Here is a 15,703-nt window from a genome sequence, read left to right on the forward strand (position 1 = left end):
CTTTTTTTTTCCCCCAGAAATACTCATTCTCTACATGGTAAGACTCCCATGCATCAATAACCAATGACAAACCAGAACCAGGGACTGAGAGCTTTGAAATGTTTTCTATTGACCCAACATTGTAAAACCACAGGGATCCTCAAAGGTGGTAGCTCTGTCTATTTTAATGCGGCAACTTTACTTGGCATGAATGGACATCACAGTTGATGACGTGCATTTTACCTAACTCTCTGTTGCAAACACTGAGAACCCCCAAAAAAGATGGCTAGCTGTTAATTTTATTCCCTTTTGATATCCCAGCCGATAGGCTGTTAAGGCTGTGAACTTATTTTCAGACCATGAATCAATGGCTTATTAAAACCCCAAAATAGTCTAATAAAGCCACATAAACCAAAATTGAAGAAAACAAGCCTTCTTCCCTCCATACTGAGAGATGTCAGGATTAATATGTGTGTATCGTCATCTTTCCCCGAGGTTTCACTGGAATCAGGAGAATGCTTACTTTGCATACAAACAGTCTCAAGGAGGCAAACACATGCTTCAGCGCTGTGGCTGACTGGTTGACTTGGAAAAAGAGCATGTAGGTGTCAAAGACCCTCTTCATCATTGAATTTTGACATTCAGATTGTTGGAGCTGTCTCTGGAAATTTAACACAGAAGTTATTTAGGATGAGTTAAAGGACAACTGCATTTTTTTCAAAGGATATTTATTGTGAACCTACTATGTGGTAGGCACAATTGTAGGCACTGGAAATAGTGCTGAATAAGGAGATAAGGTCTATGTTTCCCACTGAAACTTGCACAGCACTGATTGAAAAAATTACTAAATAAGAAAATAGAGCAGAATGATAAGATATAATAAAAAGTAACTGCGTTGGGCATAGGGTTACTCTAGATAAGGTAGTTAGTCAAGACCTCTTTAATGGATGAACTGACATGTGAGCTAAAGGAATTGGCGATGGGCAGATCTGAAGGGACTAAGGAAAGAGAAACCGATAGTACTAGGGATATGAATTGGGAAGAAGCTTATGAGTTCAAGGTTGAAAAAAAAAAAAAAAAGAGCAGAACAGCCTGAGCATGGGGCATGGGGTGAGATGAGGAGAGAGGTAGAAGATGAGGTCACAGATGAGATCAGAGAGGCAGGTCCTCGTAGGCATTGGTAGCGACTTTGTGATGTCTGAGATTTGACTGACATTTTCACTGAGTAATAAAGAATTAAAATATGGTTTTTGCTCTTTCTACCACCATGATGACATTTCACCTGAAAGCAGAGCTTTCTTGGCATAATCATTGTTTGGTGTAGACTTTATTCAGTGGATCCAACTATTCCTAGTTCAACCCTGAACATCTGTAAGCTCATTAGATTGAGCTAATATTTTAAATATCTCTATTGAGGTATAATTGACATGTAATTTCTATAGTTTGCATTTATAAAATTTTATGTAAATGGAAATATACAATACTCTTTCCGTTTGGCTTCTTTCACTATGCGTGACTGAGCAGTATTCTATTGTATGGATATACCACAATTCTTAAAATCCATTCACCTGTTGATGTACATTTGGGTTGTCTTCAGGGTTTATTAAAAATAAGGCTTCTATAAATATTTGTGTACACAGTTTTGTGTGACCAAATGCTTGTATTTCTCCTGGGTAAATTCTCAGTATTGGAATGGCTGGTCACATGATAGACACATGTTTAACGTTTTAGACCACCATACTGTTTTCCAGAGTGTTTGCATTCCCACCATCAGTGGATGAGAGTTCCAGTTTTTCCATATCCTTGCCAAAAGTTGGTATGGTCAGTCTTTTTAAATGTAGTCATTCTAATAGTATGTAGTGGTATTATTTCACCAAAAGCACACAGATGACAAATAAGCACACGAAAATATGCTCAGCATTATTAGTCTGTTGGATCTAGCTGTCATTTGTCTCTCCCCTCAAGATTGAAAAGTAGAGTCACACTCTCCCTCAGCCTGGCTTGTCTGAGAGTGAAGCAGGAGGAATAAGGAAAAATGCTTATTATTTGACGATAGTGACATATGTATGTACATGTATCATTTGAGCAGTAGTCAACTTCTGATAAATTCTGAATCTCATCTTTCAAATTTTTTTCCATTCACACTTAGGTTGATTTATGTAAGGTTACTTGATTTCATAAAACATGTTCTTGACTTCCCACAACTTTTCTTCCTCCCATTTTATCATGGTTGCAGAAGATGTTAGAATCAATTTACCTGGTGAATGTGGGTGAAGAGGGATAGCAGGTCTAGAATAGTCAGGCAAACCTCTGTAGCTATATTGGCCTCTGTGTCCACATGGTGCACAATGTCTATTTCATTGGAGTTGCCTACAAAATATAAGGTAGAACATGCATAAATGTCTAAGAAAACTCTTTGTATCTCATAAAGGACTTTCTTCTATTATAACATATTCAATGTTTATTAGTATTTTGATAAGCAATTTATTAAATCAAAACGCTTTTGTTTGTTCAATTACCTTATTGGCTAAATCAAAAACTCTATACAGAGTCTTTAGTGGATGCTATAGACTGAATGTTTGTGTCCCCCCAGATTCCTATGTTGGAGCACTAATCCCCAATGTGATGGTATTTGGAGGGGGGATCTTTGGGAGTAATTAGCTCATGAGGGTGGAGCCCTCATGAATGGATTAGTGCTCTTATAAAAAGGGACACCAGAAAGATCACCTTTCTCTGTCATGTGAGGACACAACATGTCTGCATGTCTGCAAACTAGGAAGAGGATTCTCACCAGACATCAAATCTATTAGGACCTTGACTTTAGACCTCCCACCCTTCCAGAACTATGAGAAATAAATGTTTGTTGTTTAAGCCACCCAGACTGTTAACTTGTAGTAACTCAAACTGACTAAGACAGTGTGTGCGCCCTTTTTGTGTCAGCTGTAGACAAGAGTGATCCATTTGCCATTATTTCTTACTTCTTTTCCATTGATGTAGGCATTGACAGAGTCACATTTCTTTCATTCTCAGTCTGGGTCTAGTTTTATGCTCCCAGGCTAACAGACTAAATGTGCAGTCTCTGTGGGCAGTGTGCATTAATGGCCATTAATGGCATTAAAGGTATTTATAGGTGAAGGCACATGCCTTCAAACAGGTAACTCTGGTCACATGCCCATGGTCACTAACACGTACACGGTACAAAACACTAGGTCCATTTTTCCTCATTCACAAGCTGAAATGTGTGCATCATTGTGTTCAAGATGTCACACTTACTGCTTCTGGGACATGGGCAAATTACTCCTCTTCCCGAAGAGCAGAAAGTAATAATCTGGTTGAGAGAGGCCCCCATAAGACTGACAATAGCAAAGTCACTTGATACCAGAGGAGCTATACCCAGCAGATTATCCTGAGCTATTTGCTTTTTTCCTTTCTTCCTTATAAGGACATTACATTTTTTAAACCACCTCTCTAGTGATTTTTTTTTCCCTCTAAGAAAATTCCTTGGGCTACAGCAAGCTTGAAAAGCAGTGGTCTCGGTGGCATGCCAACATTTCCTATGTTTCTGACATTACAATGCATTTCATGTTTTCCACACATCTAGAGAAACACTGATCACCATCACATTCCTATTATTTCTTGTTTACTTACTGGACATGGTATTGTCTAACATCTGTAAGAGTTTGGGGTTTGAAAGTGCATTTTTGCCTCGAATTATAGGTAAAGTTTGTGATCTGTGCTGCTTATGTCCTTCATGAGTGGACGTGGTATGCATCCTGAAAATTAAATAGGAAGAAATGGTTAAAGTACGAGAGATATGACATACTGATGTTCAATCAAGTATTCTAGATTGAGTCAAATATAAATGACTTTTAAACAGAGATGTTGTATTAAAAATATTGATTACAGGTAACATGATAAAAGGGAGTTTTAAGAATACTTTTGGAGAAGTTTTATTTAAGCCAAAAATAGGTTCAGAAGGATAATAATACCAAAGAATGATAGAAGAATAACAGATACTGAATTTAAATCTGAACAAGCATATTCATTATTGTTTATTGAAATCATGAGATTCCATGGGAATTCCATGGGATTCCATCTCGGTAAGGGAGAGAGCTAAGGGGGCCCTGAGTGCAGCTATGTTCCCAGGCCGATGACAATGGACTGCAATGGTTCTCATTCAATGTCTCCTTTGCATGTCCATCTGGGGGAATGAGCCAGTGTTATGTGGAAGTAGGAACACTTCCCATTCTTTACTTTCATTTAAGCTATCATTTGGCCAACATAATAGAACATTTTTTTTTTTAGGAAAGCAGGCAATAGGAGATACCCTGAAGAGTCAAGCCTATAGAAAAGGCAATGGTTTTCCCTTGGTCACACACTTCAAGGCTCATTTGGTTCTGGCCAAATCAAATGTTCTGGATGGCTTGAGGCCCAGAAGATCTAACTTTGGTTTTCAGTGGCCAGGGGAGTCCGGGTCATTCCTGAAGCTACAATAAATAATGGGTTCTGGGCTGAATGGCTTGGACCTTTGGGACTGGTTTATTTCCAGGTTTTGAGTCTATTTTAGTCTGGAACTTCTCAAGGAAAAATCCTGTTTCTAGAAGAGGAAAGGTAGGAATGGCCAGGACTTGTCTAGATCATTCAAGAAGCCTGAAACCTAACTGACCAAACATTAACAAAACTACAGTGACCTCAGGTACATTATTATTGTCTTTAAACATGAAAAGTCAATGTTTATAGTCCTCTATTACCATTTGCAAAACATGCCTATTATGTTTTCTCATTTACTTTCACACAAGGGACCACTTCAAGGAGTCTCTATGGACTAAGAGGCAAAATTTACTCCATGATTTATTGGTTATATACCACTTTTCTATTTCTAAAATTCTTTCTAAAATATAGCCATTTTCATATTATATATTATTATGGTATCTCTGGGAAGAATAAATCAAAGTAGAGAAAATTTTAGCAAAGAATTCTTATTTACTAGACTCAGAGGAGATTTAAAGTAGGATTTCAGGGCAAAATTTTCCGACCAGGTAGATTAATAAAGGATGACTGCAGGTCCTATATGCTAGTTAAATCAGTGTAATGACTAGGAAATCTAACATGAGCTTATGGAACCATCCATGCTTCCTCACTGCCCTTGACCCTTTAAAAAATAATTTGAGCTCTAAGGATACTGCTAACATATTACAAACATTGAGAGGAATGGGGAGATACAACCTCGGCATTTTACTTTGTCACTAGGAGGTTAGCAAATATTAAATGAGTCATTTATTGGAATTACATCTTTTGGGGTTCAATTAAATTAAGGTACCTATTAACCCTCGTCCTATGCATGGCATTGTGCCCTAGTGCACATAAATAAAGCATAATCCTTGCCTCTTAGGTCTTCATAAGCTAGCGGGGCAGATCGGGCAGTAACTGAGAAGTTTTTTCAGAAAAACACAGAGTTATTTGAAATCTGCATTTGGTTTAAAGTATATGCATACATACATATATGTGTGTGTGTGTGCGTATCCACACCCCCATACATATATACACATCCGTATACATATATACCTATGTATATATGTGTACATATATACACATATATTTATACATAGGTATATATGTGTACATACATACATATATACGCATGTATGTACACATATATACACACACATATACACACAATAAGATTACAAATATCAAGCAAATGCGATGTTACCATTGTGACAAGGGACCTGATGCTTGGCAGGAAGGATTAGATCCTTTGAGAGTTCCATTGTTCTGGGTGGACTGCACAAATTTAAATGCAGCGGCAATTTTTCTGCAAGGAAAACTGATGTTTTAATCATAGCTCCGTATTTGTAATTTATTTATAAGCACAGAACGGCAACTGGCAAAGTGATTATTGAACAATGAAATAAGTTCACATGTTATGAAAAACAGAATCACATTTTCTTCCGGCAATGGGAAATGGGGGTTTAGTGAAGGTGCTGGGGGCTTCGTGGTCTCTCATGAGAAAAGGATGTCAACACAAAAGTTATTCCAGATTCATTTTTCTTTTTAGCTTACTAGGAGTATATTCGTTCTTTCCTTCTTTCCTTTTAATTGAAGAATAGTGTTATATTAGTTTCAGGTGTACAACATAGTGATTTGACGAGTCTAGACGTATGTTGCCATCACCACGAGTGTACCTCATCTGTCCCCAAACAACAAAACCAATAACTATATTCCCTATGCTGTACCTTTTATTCCTGTGACTTATTCACATTGGATATATTTTCTTAAATAGGAATCTTCTACATTACATCCATACAAATGATAGATAAGTTAGTTCAGACTATATGGGAAATGTGGTTTCCTTTAAGAAATGTATGTTTTGTGCTTTTCTCTCTCAATAGCTTTAACTAGTCCTAGATCTACTATGGGTATAGGGCAATCATTAAACTCTTATGTCTACTGTGAGGTCAACCTTACAGTCCTTATGTGCATTTTAAGATTTCTAACATATATCTCTGTAAGTCTAACTGGATACACTACTACTTGTCATATCTTTTTTTAAAAGACCAGACTAACCTATTGGAATTTAAAAGTTATTACCTTATTATATTGCGTTTCCCTAGGTATCTGAAATTTTGAAGACAAACACTAGAAAGGAAAAAAAGTCACATTCTGATTATTCATGCCCTTTTATTTATACAAACCATTTATTTAAGTTCATTAAAAGAAAAATATTACATTTTCTTTAAATATTTCATGCATTACTATTGATGGGTAGTTCAGCATATGGGTCCTTAGAATGAAAGATGGCATACTGAACTATTTTGAAGCTTCCAGAAGAAAATGTTAATGAACCAACTGTATAACTTACTCCAAGATGCTGAAGAAGTCAGACACCTCCGGGCTGGGTGCTCTTTGCCAATAGGCAATCAGCATCTCTAAAAAGAAACACCATGGGGCATGAGACTCTTGGAAATGCAAAGTTTTCCTTTTTTTAAAAATTTAATTTTCAAGAGCTCTCTTTACCCTCTGAAATGGTCTTCATAATGTGAAGAAAGCACATGAGAAGACTCCTGGTTTCTGCTTGATCTAACTTGTCAAATCGAAGCGTTGACCCTATCAAAGACAAGGGTCGAGGGATCTAGGAGTGGAAGAACCAAGAAGGATTGAGTTCGAGTGAAAGCCTGCTGACCCACAAGGCGCTGGGTAGTTGTGAGAAAAGCCCCACCTTTTCACAGTTGTCAGTCTTCTCACTGCTCTTCTCATTGTTGCTTGGGTTGGAGTCAAGACTTGCTAAGGAGGCTCTGGAGTCAGCATGGTTTACTGTAGAAATAGCTATTGATGAAAATGCTGCAAACACAAGCCACAGCACACAGATGGTAATGAGATGTAACAGGCACACACACACAGAGCTAAAATGATGCCCCAAAAAGATGTCTGAGTGTTGAGGTGGTAGCAGTGTTGGGCAAGACTGACATAACAGAGTCTGCAATTGCCATTAAAGACGTGCCACATCGTAAGAATGGTCATGATGGCCACGCCAGCATTAAGGACTTAGGAAAATTTAGGCCATTATAAATGGAAATAAAGTACAGCTCATTCTGTTGATTTCTTAAAAAAAAAAACTTTTAAAAGAAAGTTTCTCTTTTAAAAATGCTTTCATAAATGTTCCTAAGGCTGCTTTTGGGGAAGAAACTTTCAAGTTCTGACAGTTTATAAGAAATGAAGACGACATTTCCAAAATAGTTCTTAAAAGTAAATTTTGAACTTGACGGGCTATTATATTTTAACAGGTTGTATGCAATGAAAACTTAAAGGTTGTTTCCAGAATGAAGCAATTTAGTAACATCTGAGTAGATCGCTCTTTGAGCCAAGTAAAACTGAATGCTAAGTAGAAGAGGAAGCCCCTGGATGGTTTTCAAAGAAATAAGTAAAGAGACTCTTTAGATATAAATATAGTATATTTTGACATACAGAAATTTTGCACATTGAATTATGGAGTGGGTAAAAAACACGATGATACGTAACATAAACATGGATGAGAGTGAAACACAAGGGTTCTCACAAGGTCTTAAGTACCTGCTATGGAATTTAAAACATCTTTAGAAAATGAGGTGTCCACAGAGTTTGCATGTTTCATAGCTGACTGGGTGTGAAATCCTCCATTGGTGCTGAGGTCGTCTCTAGACCCCTGCATTTGAAGCACAGAAGAGATTAATGGGAATTGCTGTATTTCAACATTGTAAACCCACACATGCCTTCTTTGTTATGCTTTTGATTTGATGCTATTTGATTTGATCTTTTATATTCCGGCAAAGGTCTTCTGCCAAAGCAGGCAGTAGAAATGAATACTCATAACCATGCTTTTCAACAAACCCATACTCTTAGCCAAGCTTGATTTCTTATGTGATTTTTTCTTTTTACAATGTAGTGGAAACTATCTTCTAGATATAAACTAAATGGTTGGAATGGCTACTGACTTTTTAGGGATTATACTATAGATTATATATCATTATTATCATGGGTTATCTTATGTATATTACTAGTACTAAAAACTAATTCCAAATACTTATTATGTGCCAGTCTCTATGATAAGTGTTTTCTACTGGACCATTTAATCCTCATAAGATTCCTGTGATGGAGGAATTCTATCCGATTCTATAAAGAAGATAGTGGATGTTGAAAGAGGCTGGATGACTTATCTAAGGTTACATTGCTAGAAACTGGTATCACTGGGATTTGAACAAGGTCCTCCTCTACACAACATTCCAAAGGCATAGCTCCTAACTTCCAGGTGGTAATATCGTGCCTTCAGCAGTGTGTTAATTCATCCGGGCTGTGAACACAGGCACCCGATCTCAAGTGGCTTGCTGTGCAGTCTCTATTGTGGCTCAGTGGAGGAGGGATGACAGACAGGCCACTGCTGAGTATGACTGAAGCACTTGGCTATGCCAACACCGGGTGGTCACGAAGCCGACGCAGAAAGGTCAGGGGAGGGAGGTGAATGCTGAGGACAGGACCATGCATGTTACAGAGGAAACTGGTAAAAACTGGACAGAACTGGAAGGTGATACAGAGAACAGAGGAAAATGATGGTTGAGGTGGAAGGCTTCAGGGACCAATCTGGAACAAATGACAGATGCCAACGTCTCAAAATAGCTAGCACGAGGTGCTTAGTTGGTTCACAGTTAGGGGAAAATGGCTCTCCAGGGCAAAAACACAAAAACACAGGCAAACTCTTTATTAAAATGCACATTTGAACCATTCTGTAAACTGACCTGATTAGATGTGTTGACAGTAAAAGGATACAGGTCCTTTAGGTAAATCCTTGGCATGTTGTCCAGAAGCATGCCGTAGAGGGGCATGTATAAACTTGCTATCTGGGCCTGCTTCTCCTAGGTGGAAAGGTAGCCAAAAGAAATGATTCACATAAAAATCAACAGACTTGTAGGCTTGATATGCATTTAATGCAGTGAGCCACTAAATGGTGTTTAGGGAAGGGAGAAAAGAAAATCACTCACTGGTTCTCTGTATCGATCATCAAATGAATGCTTAGCCATTAGATTTTTTAGGACAGCTAAAGCTAAGTGCCTGATGTCTTGGTCTTCTTGAAGGGCAAAGCCAACTTCTCGGAGTAGAATTCCAATTAAGAAGTGTTTGCGGCAAAATTCATTCGTGACCGAATATTCAGGCATATCTTTGTGAGGAAAGTAAAGAGATCATGTTATTGAAAATCAAACGATCACTTTATAATTCAGAAAGATTTATCCAACAACTATCAACCCTCTCACTACCAGGGAAGGATTCAGTAATGCACTCTTGCTACAGAGAGAGAAATGAGAGTGGACACTACTACCAATTATATTCACTGTCAGCGGTCAAATTCCATAAAAGTGGTATGTCTACAATGTTAGAGGGGTTGAGAGGAGAAAAGTTCATTTTCTGTCTGGAGGAATTAGGGTGTGACCGGAGGGAATATGTTAAGATGGGCCTTTGAGGCTGCTGAAAGTTAGGAGGTGCAGAGGGTCAGGAGCCAATGGAGGTGGTGGGGCGTGGGGGTGGAGGAGAAGTTGGGAGGACCAGGGGCCAGGGTTTTGGTGGCACAGATTCCTGAAGCACAGTGTATGAGGATACGTTGGGGGGTACTAGTCAGCACAGCTGTCAAGACAGGGGTGGTGCGAATTGAGACCTGAGGGGCACGTGGGCCCAGATGATGGAGAGACCTAAACACAAATTCTTTAGCTGGCCCCTAGGGCCCTCCACCATTTGGCACTGAAAGTATTCTGTAGCCAGTATTCTGGCTGTAGAAAGTATTACGTCACCAATGCCTTTGAGATCAGTGGCCCGATCAGACCTGTGCTTACTCATTTGTTCACGTGGTGACAGGACATACATGAGTTATTCTGTGGGGAAATGTGGGCAGAAGGCTATAATACAGGAGGTTTGGCCCCAGGGGAGGGAGGGGAGAAGTGAGATGCATCTGGGCTGGGATAGGAAGACCCAAGTAGTAGAAGAAATATCACCAGGACAAGTTGGCTGAAGGATGTGAAAAAGCAAGAAAAGGAACATCAAAGGGGGCTGCAAAATTTGGAGCCTGAATTATGGAGAAGTTGGAATGTTAAAATTTCCAGTAAAATTTAACGGGTCCCACTTCTAGAACCCGTATTGAGTGCTGACACCGGGCTAAGCACTATGTAGGTGTTATCTTAGTGAATCCTCAGGGTTACCCGTTAGATGCACTGAACTGTTGGAATATCCCAGTTCATCACTGACTAGGAGCAAATGAAACATGTGGAGGTTTGTAGTCCATGAAGATGCGGCTGGGGGTGGAAGAACAGGGAATGTGAAAGTTCTGGAAACACTGGTCCATGGGCTTAGTTAAAAACATTTCTCTGTGTGGGCGCCTGGGTGGCTCAGTCGGTTAAGCGACTGCCTTCGGCTCAGGTCATGATCCTGGAGTCCCTGGATCGAGTCCCGCATCAGGCTCCCTGCTCGGCAGGGAGCCTGCTTCTCCCTCTGACCCTCCCCCCTCTCATGTGCTCTCTCTCTCTCATTCTCTCTGTCTCAAATAAATAAATAAAATTAAAAAAAAAAAAACATTTCTCTGTGTAATTGTGAGTATTCGTGAGGGGCCAGACATAGAACACAACTTTGTAATTCCCAACCTAGGGCTAGAGAAAAGTTCTGCCCAGACTCTTGTAAGAACCTATTTCAAGTAAAAATAATCATCTCAATCTTGAGAAAATAGCTGAAAAACGAGGTTGTGGTTTATTGACAGAAATATAGCGTATAAAACTAGTTACACTGAACAAACATGTTATTGCACATAGCCGGGAATTTTATTTATGATACACCCTAAGAAAATTTCAGATGATTTGGGGAATTAAAAAAAATGTCAAACTCTGGAGAGTAAAATATGAAAGAATCCAACTTGGCAAAGCATTTAATTATCTGTAACAAAAGTTCAGTCAGCTTGTGGACTTTTTTGATTGTATGATGTTAAACATATGGCTGTTTTTTGGTCTCTGAAAACTGGAAATTTGTAGTATGTATATCTATCAATACTATCTACCAATATTATATGTAGTATGTATATCTCTCAATATTATCAGATTATGATATGGTTATTGATGCTTAGATAATGTAATACAAAATATAATTATTTACCTGATGCATGTAACTCTTGAGTTGATTCCGAAGGTGTCAAAGGATCTGAATTTAATGTAAATAAACAAAAAGTTCAGATATACCCATACTCAGATACACACTATATTCATTAACTATGGATAATTTATACTGAAAAATTAAAATGTATTGTCCTAAACTATAAGTGAGTCTCTTCAATAAAGCTTTGTTTCTTGAAAACAAAGACTGTTTGTTTCCTTAAAAAAGAAAGCTATGAACAGAATTATTTTAATTCTTGGCCTTGTACTTGAGCACCTATTGTTTCCATCAGAAATCTGCATGCCACAAAATATATATTTTTATGTTCTCTGTTGATAATATCAAATCTACAAAGAGACTATCAGGTCTTTTCCTGAGCTACTGACAAATAGTAAACAACTGGAATCAAAATGATCAAACAGATTTGCTCTTCTTGAGTATCTTAACCAGCTTGTCCAACCCAATAATAAGTTGGCGCTAGTTTATAAAATAAAAAGGAATACAAAACAAAAGTTGTCCAAAGTAATATTTCTATCTCTTTTTCTATAAAGGCATTTAGATTAAATGTACTTTGTAAATTAGAAAAGAATGGAATAATGAATTAAATAGCTTATGTTTATTCCTTAATGGAATCAAATAGTTTATATTTAAGATTAAAATGACCAAACCTTTATGGTATGGCACACCATAAGAGACTCTTAACCAAAGAGAACAAACTGAGAGTTGCTGGAGGGGAGGTGGGTGGGGGGATGGGCTAAGTGGGTGATGGGGATTAAGGAGGGCACTTATGATGAGCACTGGGTGTTGTAGGTAAGTGATGAATCATTAAGTTCTACTCCTGAAATCAAAATTACACTATATGTTAACTAATTAGAATTTAAATAAACACTTGAAACATAAAAAAAATATATTGAAAACACTTTTATAGGCTTGAAAATGTACTTTACACTATTTCCCCTCCAAAATATTAGTTTTGTATAATACATATAGAAGAAGCTGCAATACATGTGAGGAGGCTCTTTAGCATCTTAGTTTCTGCTTTCCATGAATATCAAAACTGTGCCCTGTGGATGATTTACTCACTGCTTAGAAGCAAAGTATTTTTTCTTTCCTCCTCTCTCCTTTCCTTTCCTCTCCTCTCCTCTCCTTTCCTTCCTCCCTCCCTCCCTTCCTTCCTTCTTCCTTCCTTCCTTCTTTTCTTGAGGTATGATTGACTATAACACTATATTGGTTTCAGGTGTACAACATAATGATTCCATATTTGTATGCATTGCAAAATAGGAGCAGAATATTTTAAGTTCTTAAATCATTTTAGTGTTTTCTTTGCATCTTGATGTTTGATTAGCTTCTGATGGCTAGATGTGTGATGATCATCTTGGTATCTATCTATATTGGTATATATGAAATATATATTAATAAAAGTTATAAATGAAAATATTTTCTATAGACCATTTATGCTTTAGCAAATATAGAAATGAGGAGCCCTATTCTTCCCTGCACAGAAATCTGGGGCTCTTTCTAACCCAGAGATATTGAGTATTTACAGTGCTGCCCTCCTGCCTGCCTTCCTTTCTCCTTTTCAAGGCAAAAGTTTTTTTTTTTTTTGGTATAAAATTCATGTTGGGGAATTGCATTTTAACATAATTAGACACTTTAATTGATAACTTTAAGTGAATTTGTACTCACAAAATATAACTTCTCCTCCCCATAATTTTATGCCTTTCAAAATCAAAGGAAAGCTATCTTTTGGAGACAATATAGTAAAAGTATTACTGTAGGTTAAAATTCTTTGATTTATAATCACCGATTTTGTAATTTTGTTGGCGTTCTCTTTAATGAAAAAGGAAACATAGACAAAAATTGAGAAATATAGAGCCACCAACTTCTTTTGCATTTTAGCCTGATTACCTGGGCCTAATGCCCCTGTGACAGCTTCAAGCAAAACCCAAACCAAGGAAATAGTAAAAAAAACCACCAACGCATAAACAAAGGTAAAAACAAATAAACAAATCCAAATGTTCACTTTGGAGGAACTGATGAAAATTCTGGGCGTTACCTGGAATGTTTGCTGATCTTATGGGGAGACACAAAGGAATAAAGTGTTCATGCTGACAGACTTCTTGAAGAAAATCAAATTTATATTGGCATAAGGTCTGAAAAAGAGGCAAACTGAATGACTATTATTTAGACACCAAGAAGGTTGATAAAAAAATCTGCACTTGAATCTTATACCTCGAAAGAAGATGTAGTTACTTTTGTGTACTTTTGTTGTTGAGCTTCTAAGAGATAATGATCTTACGGAGTGGTATTTTCCACTTCTTTTAGCTTGTATCAGCCCATGTTTATTCTGAGAGGGATCGTATCTCACCACAGGTACAGAGCTCTAAAACTACGCTCAGCTCATAGAACAGGTCACTGCAATCAACCCTTCTGATCCAGCGCTAAGGAAAACAATGGTGCACGTGATCTAAGACCAGAGATTCTCTCCGTAGGCCCTTTGTTCTCAGAGTAAATTATTTAATTTCACTTCTTTCCTGCCCTTGCAAACAGGTCTGACCCCTCAATAATGTTTTGATTGGGACAGTGATTAATGGAATCCAGCCATGGTCTAAGACAACTTAATACATGTGTTAAAAACAATCGCATAAGAAGGAACAATTAACACATTTGTAAATATTCTATTTTCCCTGTCGTGCAGACTAAGTAATCAATTTTTAAGATCCAGTTAGGTTGTTTTCATTATAATCATTAATATCAGCCAATAAAATAAAATATATTCCATTTGCTCAGATATTTTAGAATTATATTTTGTGACAACTTTAGTTAGTAATTTAAAAGACTCTCATTTCAAACAAGAATAGTATTTGACTTAATCCTTTGTGCATCAAAGTGAGTAAGAGCATAATTAAATTGTATGTTAATTATTTTTCATTGAGTATGTTCTGATTGGTGTCTGAAAAAAAAATAATTTAGGTCTACTGGATTTATACCTAAAAGGATATTCTGCAAATTTCATGTATAATTGGAGCCCTAACAAAGAATATTCTTTCAAAAAATATTTACAGAGGGAATTGGATTCTTAAAACCCAAACGACATATAATCATATAATTCCCCCAGTCAAAAGTAAATCTTCATTGCCCAAAAAATAATGTTCAGATTCCTAAGCATAGCATGAATGGATATAAGAAGATCACTATTTATTTTTGGCTTCTCTACATTCATTATTCTTTCCCAATACCTAGATAATTACCCCTGGGGGACTTTCCTTCTTCCCAATGGGCAAAGGTTAATGGGGAACTATTAATTTAGGAGCCCTGTCTTCCTTCCTTAAAAGTCAGGCATATGACCCAAAGCAGGTTGGTCACACATTTCCTCTCTGGAATGTAAATCTTAAGCAGAGGATTAAGAGAAAGAAAACGGTTCTTGGCAAAGCAGTTGCAGACCTTGGCCACATGGTTCTTCCTTTGCCATTATTCTTGTGCCCTGGTTCCTGTTCTTTCTCAAGCTCAGCTCTCCAGCTCTTTCATGGATGCCATAACGCTTCTAATAGTTTCCCTTTGCTCAAATTGGCATAATTTTTTGTTGCTTGCTACCCAAAGAGACTTAACTGGTACAACTTTCATGATCTGGCCCATTTCCAGCCTTATTTCCCTCCAGCATATGTCCTCAAACTTGAGAGCACATAAGAATCACCTGAAAGCCTTATTGCAATAGAGATTTCTGGGACCTACTTGCCACAGTCAGCTCTGACATCACTGGGCTGGGAACCACACTTTGAGAATCATTGCTCTCTAGACAACACTGTTCCCATTCTATCTCCCAACACATTCTCCCTATTTGGGAAGGGGGGGTCAACTGTCCATTTTGCCCTAGACTGAAGGATTTCAGAAAAGTGAGACTTTTAAGTGCTAAATCCAAGACAATCCCAAGCAAACCTGACTATAAGAATTGCAGCTGAAAAGAACCACTCCTTTCACCACCCACAGGAAATAGAAGTGAAACATACATGTTCATTCCACACTCCACACACCACAGTCCCCCATTAAGAAAGGATTTGGGAGACTAACT

General features: G+C 37.7%; 1 protein-coding gene across 3 annotated transcripts in view; it reads right to left on the minus strand.

Moving 5' to 3' along the window:
- The window catches only part of DOCK10 (dedicator of cytokinesis 10), a 252,381-nt gene that overhangs the window by 29,625 nt on the left and 207,053 nt on the right, over positions 1-15,703 (minus strand). For all 3 annotated transcript variants that reach the window (XM_044913434.1, XM_021682949.2, XM_021682948.2), the window contains exons 30-42: positions 13,691-13,787; positions 11,638-11,682; positions 9,492-9,667; positions 9,249-9,365; positions 8,050-8,161; positions 7,199-7,320; positions 6,997-7,111; positions 6,842-6,908; positions 6,571-6,618; positions 5,693-5,794; positions 3,628-3,752; positions 2,237-2,349; positions 503-640 (exon numbers count right to left, since the gene is read on the minus strand). In XM_044913434.1, coding sequence (XP_044769369.1) covers positions 503-640; positions 2,237-2,349; positions 3,628-3,752; positions 5,693-5,794; positions 6,571-6,618; positions 6,842-6,908; positions 6,997-7,111; positions 7,199-7,320; positions 8,050-8,161; positions 9,249-9,365; positions 9,492-9,667; positions 11,638-11,682; positions 13,691-13,787 — 1,377 coding nt within the window. The remainder of the gene's footprint in view (positions 1-502; positions 641-2,236; positions 2,350-3,627; positions 3,753-5,692; positions 5,795-6,570; positions 6,619-6,841; positions 6,909-6,996; positions 7,112-7,198; positions 7,321-8,049; positions 8,162-9,248; positions 9,366-9,491; positions 9,668-11,637; positions 11,683-13,690; positions 13,788-15,703) is intronic.

Source organism: Neomonachus schauinslandi, chromosome 3 (genome assembly GCF_002201575.2).
Source record: "Neomonachus schauinslandi chromosome 3, ASM220157v2, whole genome shotgun sequence".
NCBI lineage: Eukaryota > Metazoa > Chordata > Mammalia > Carnivora > Phocidae > Neomonachus > Neomonachus schauinslandi.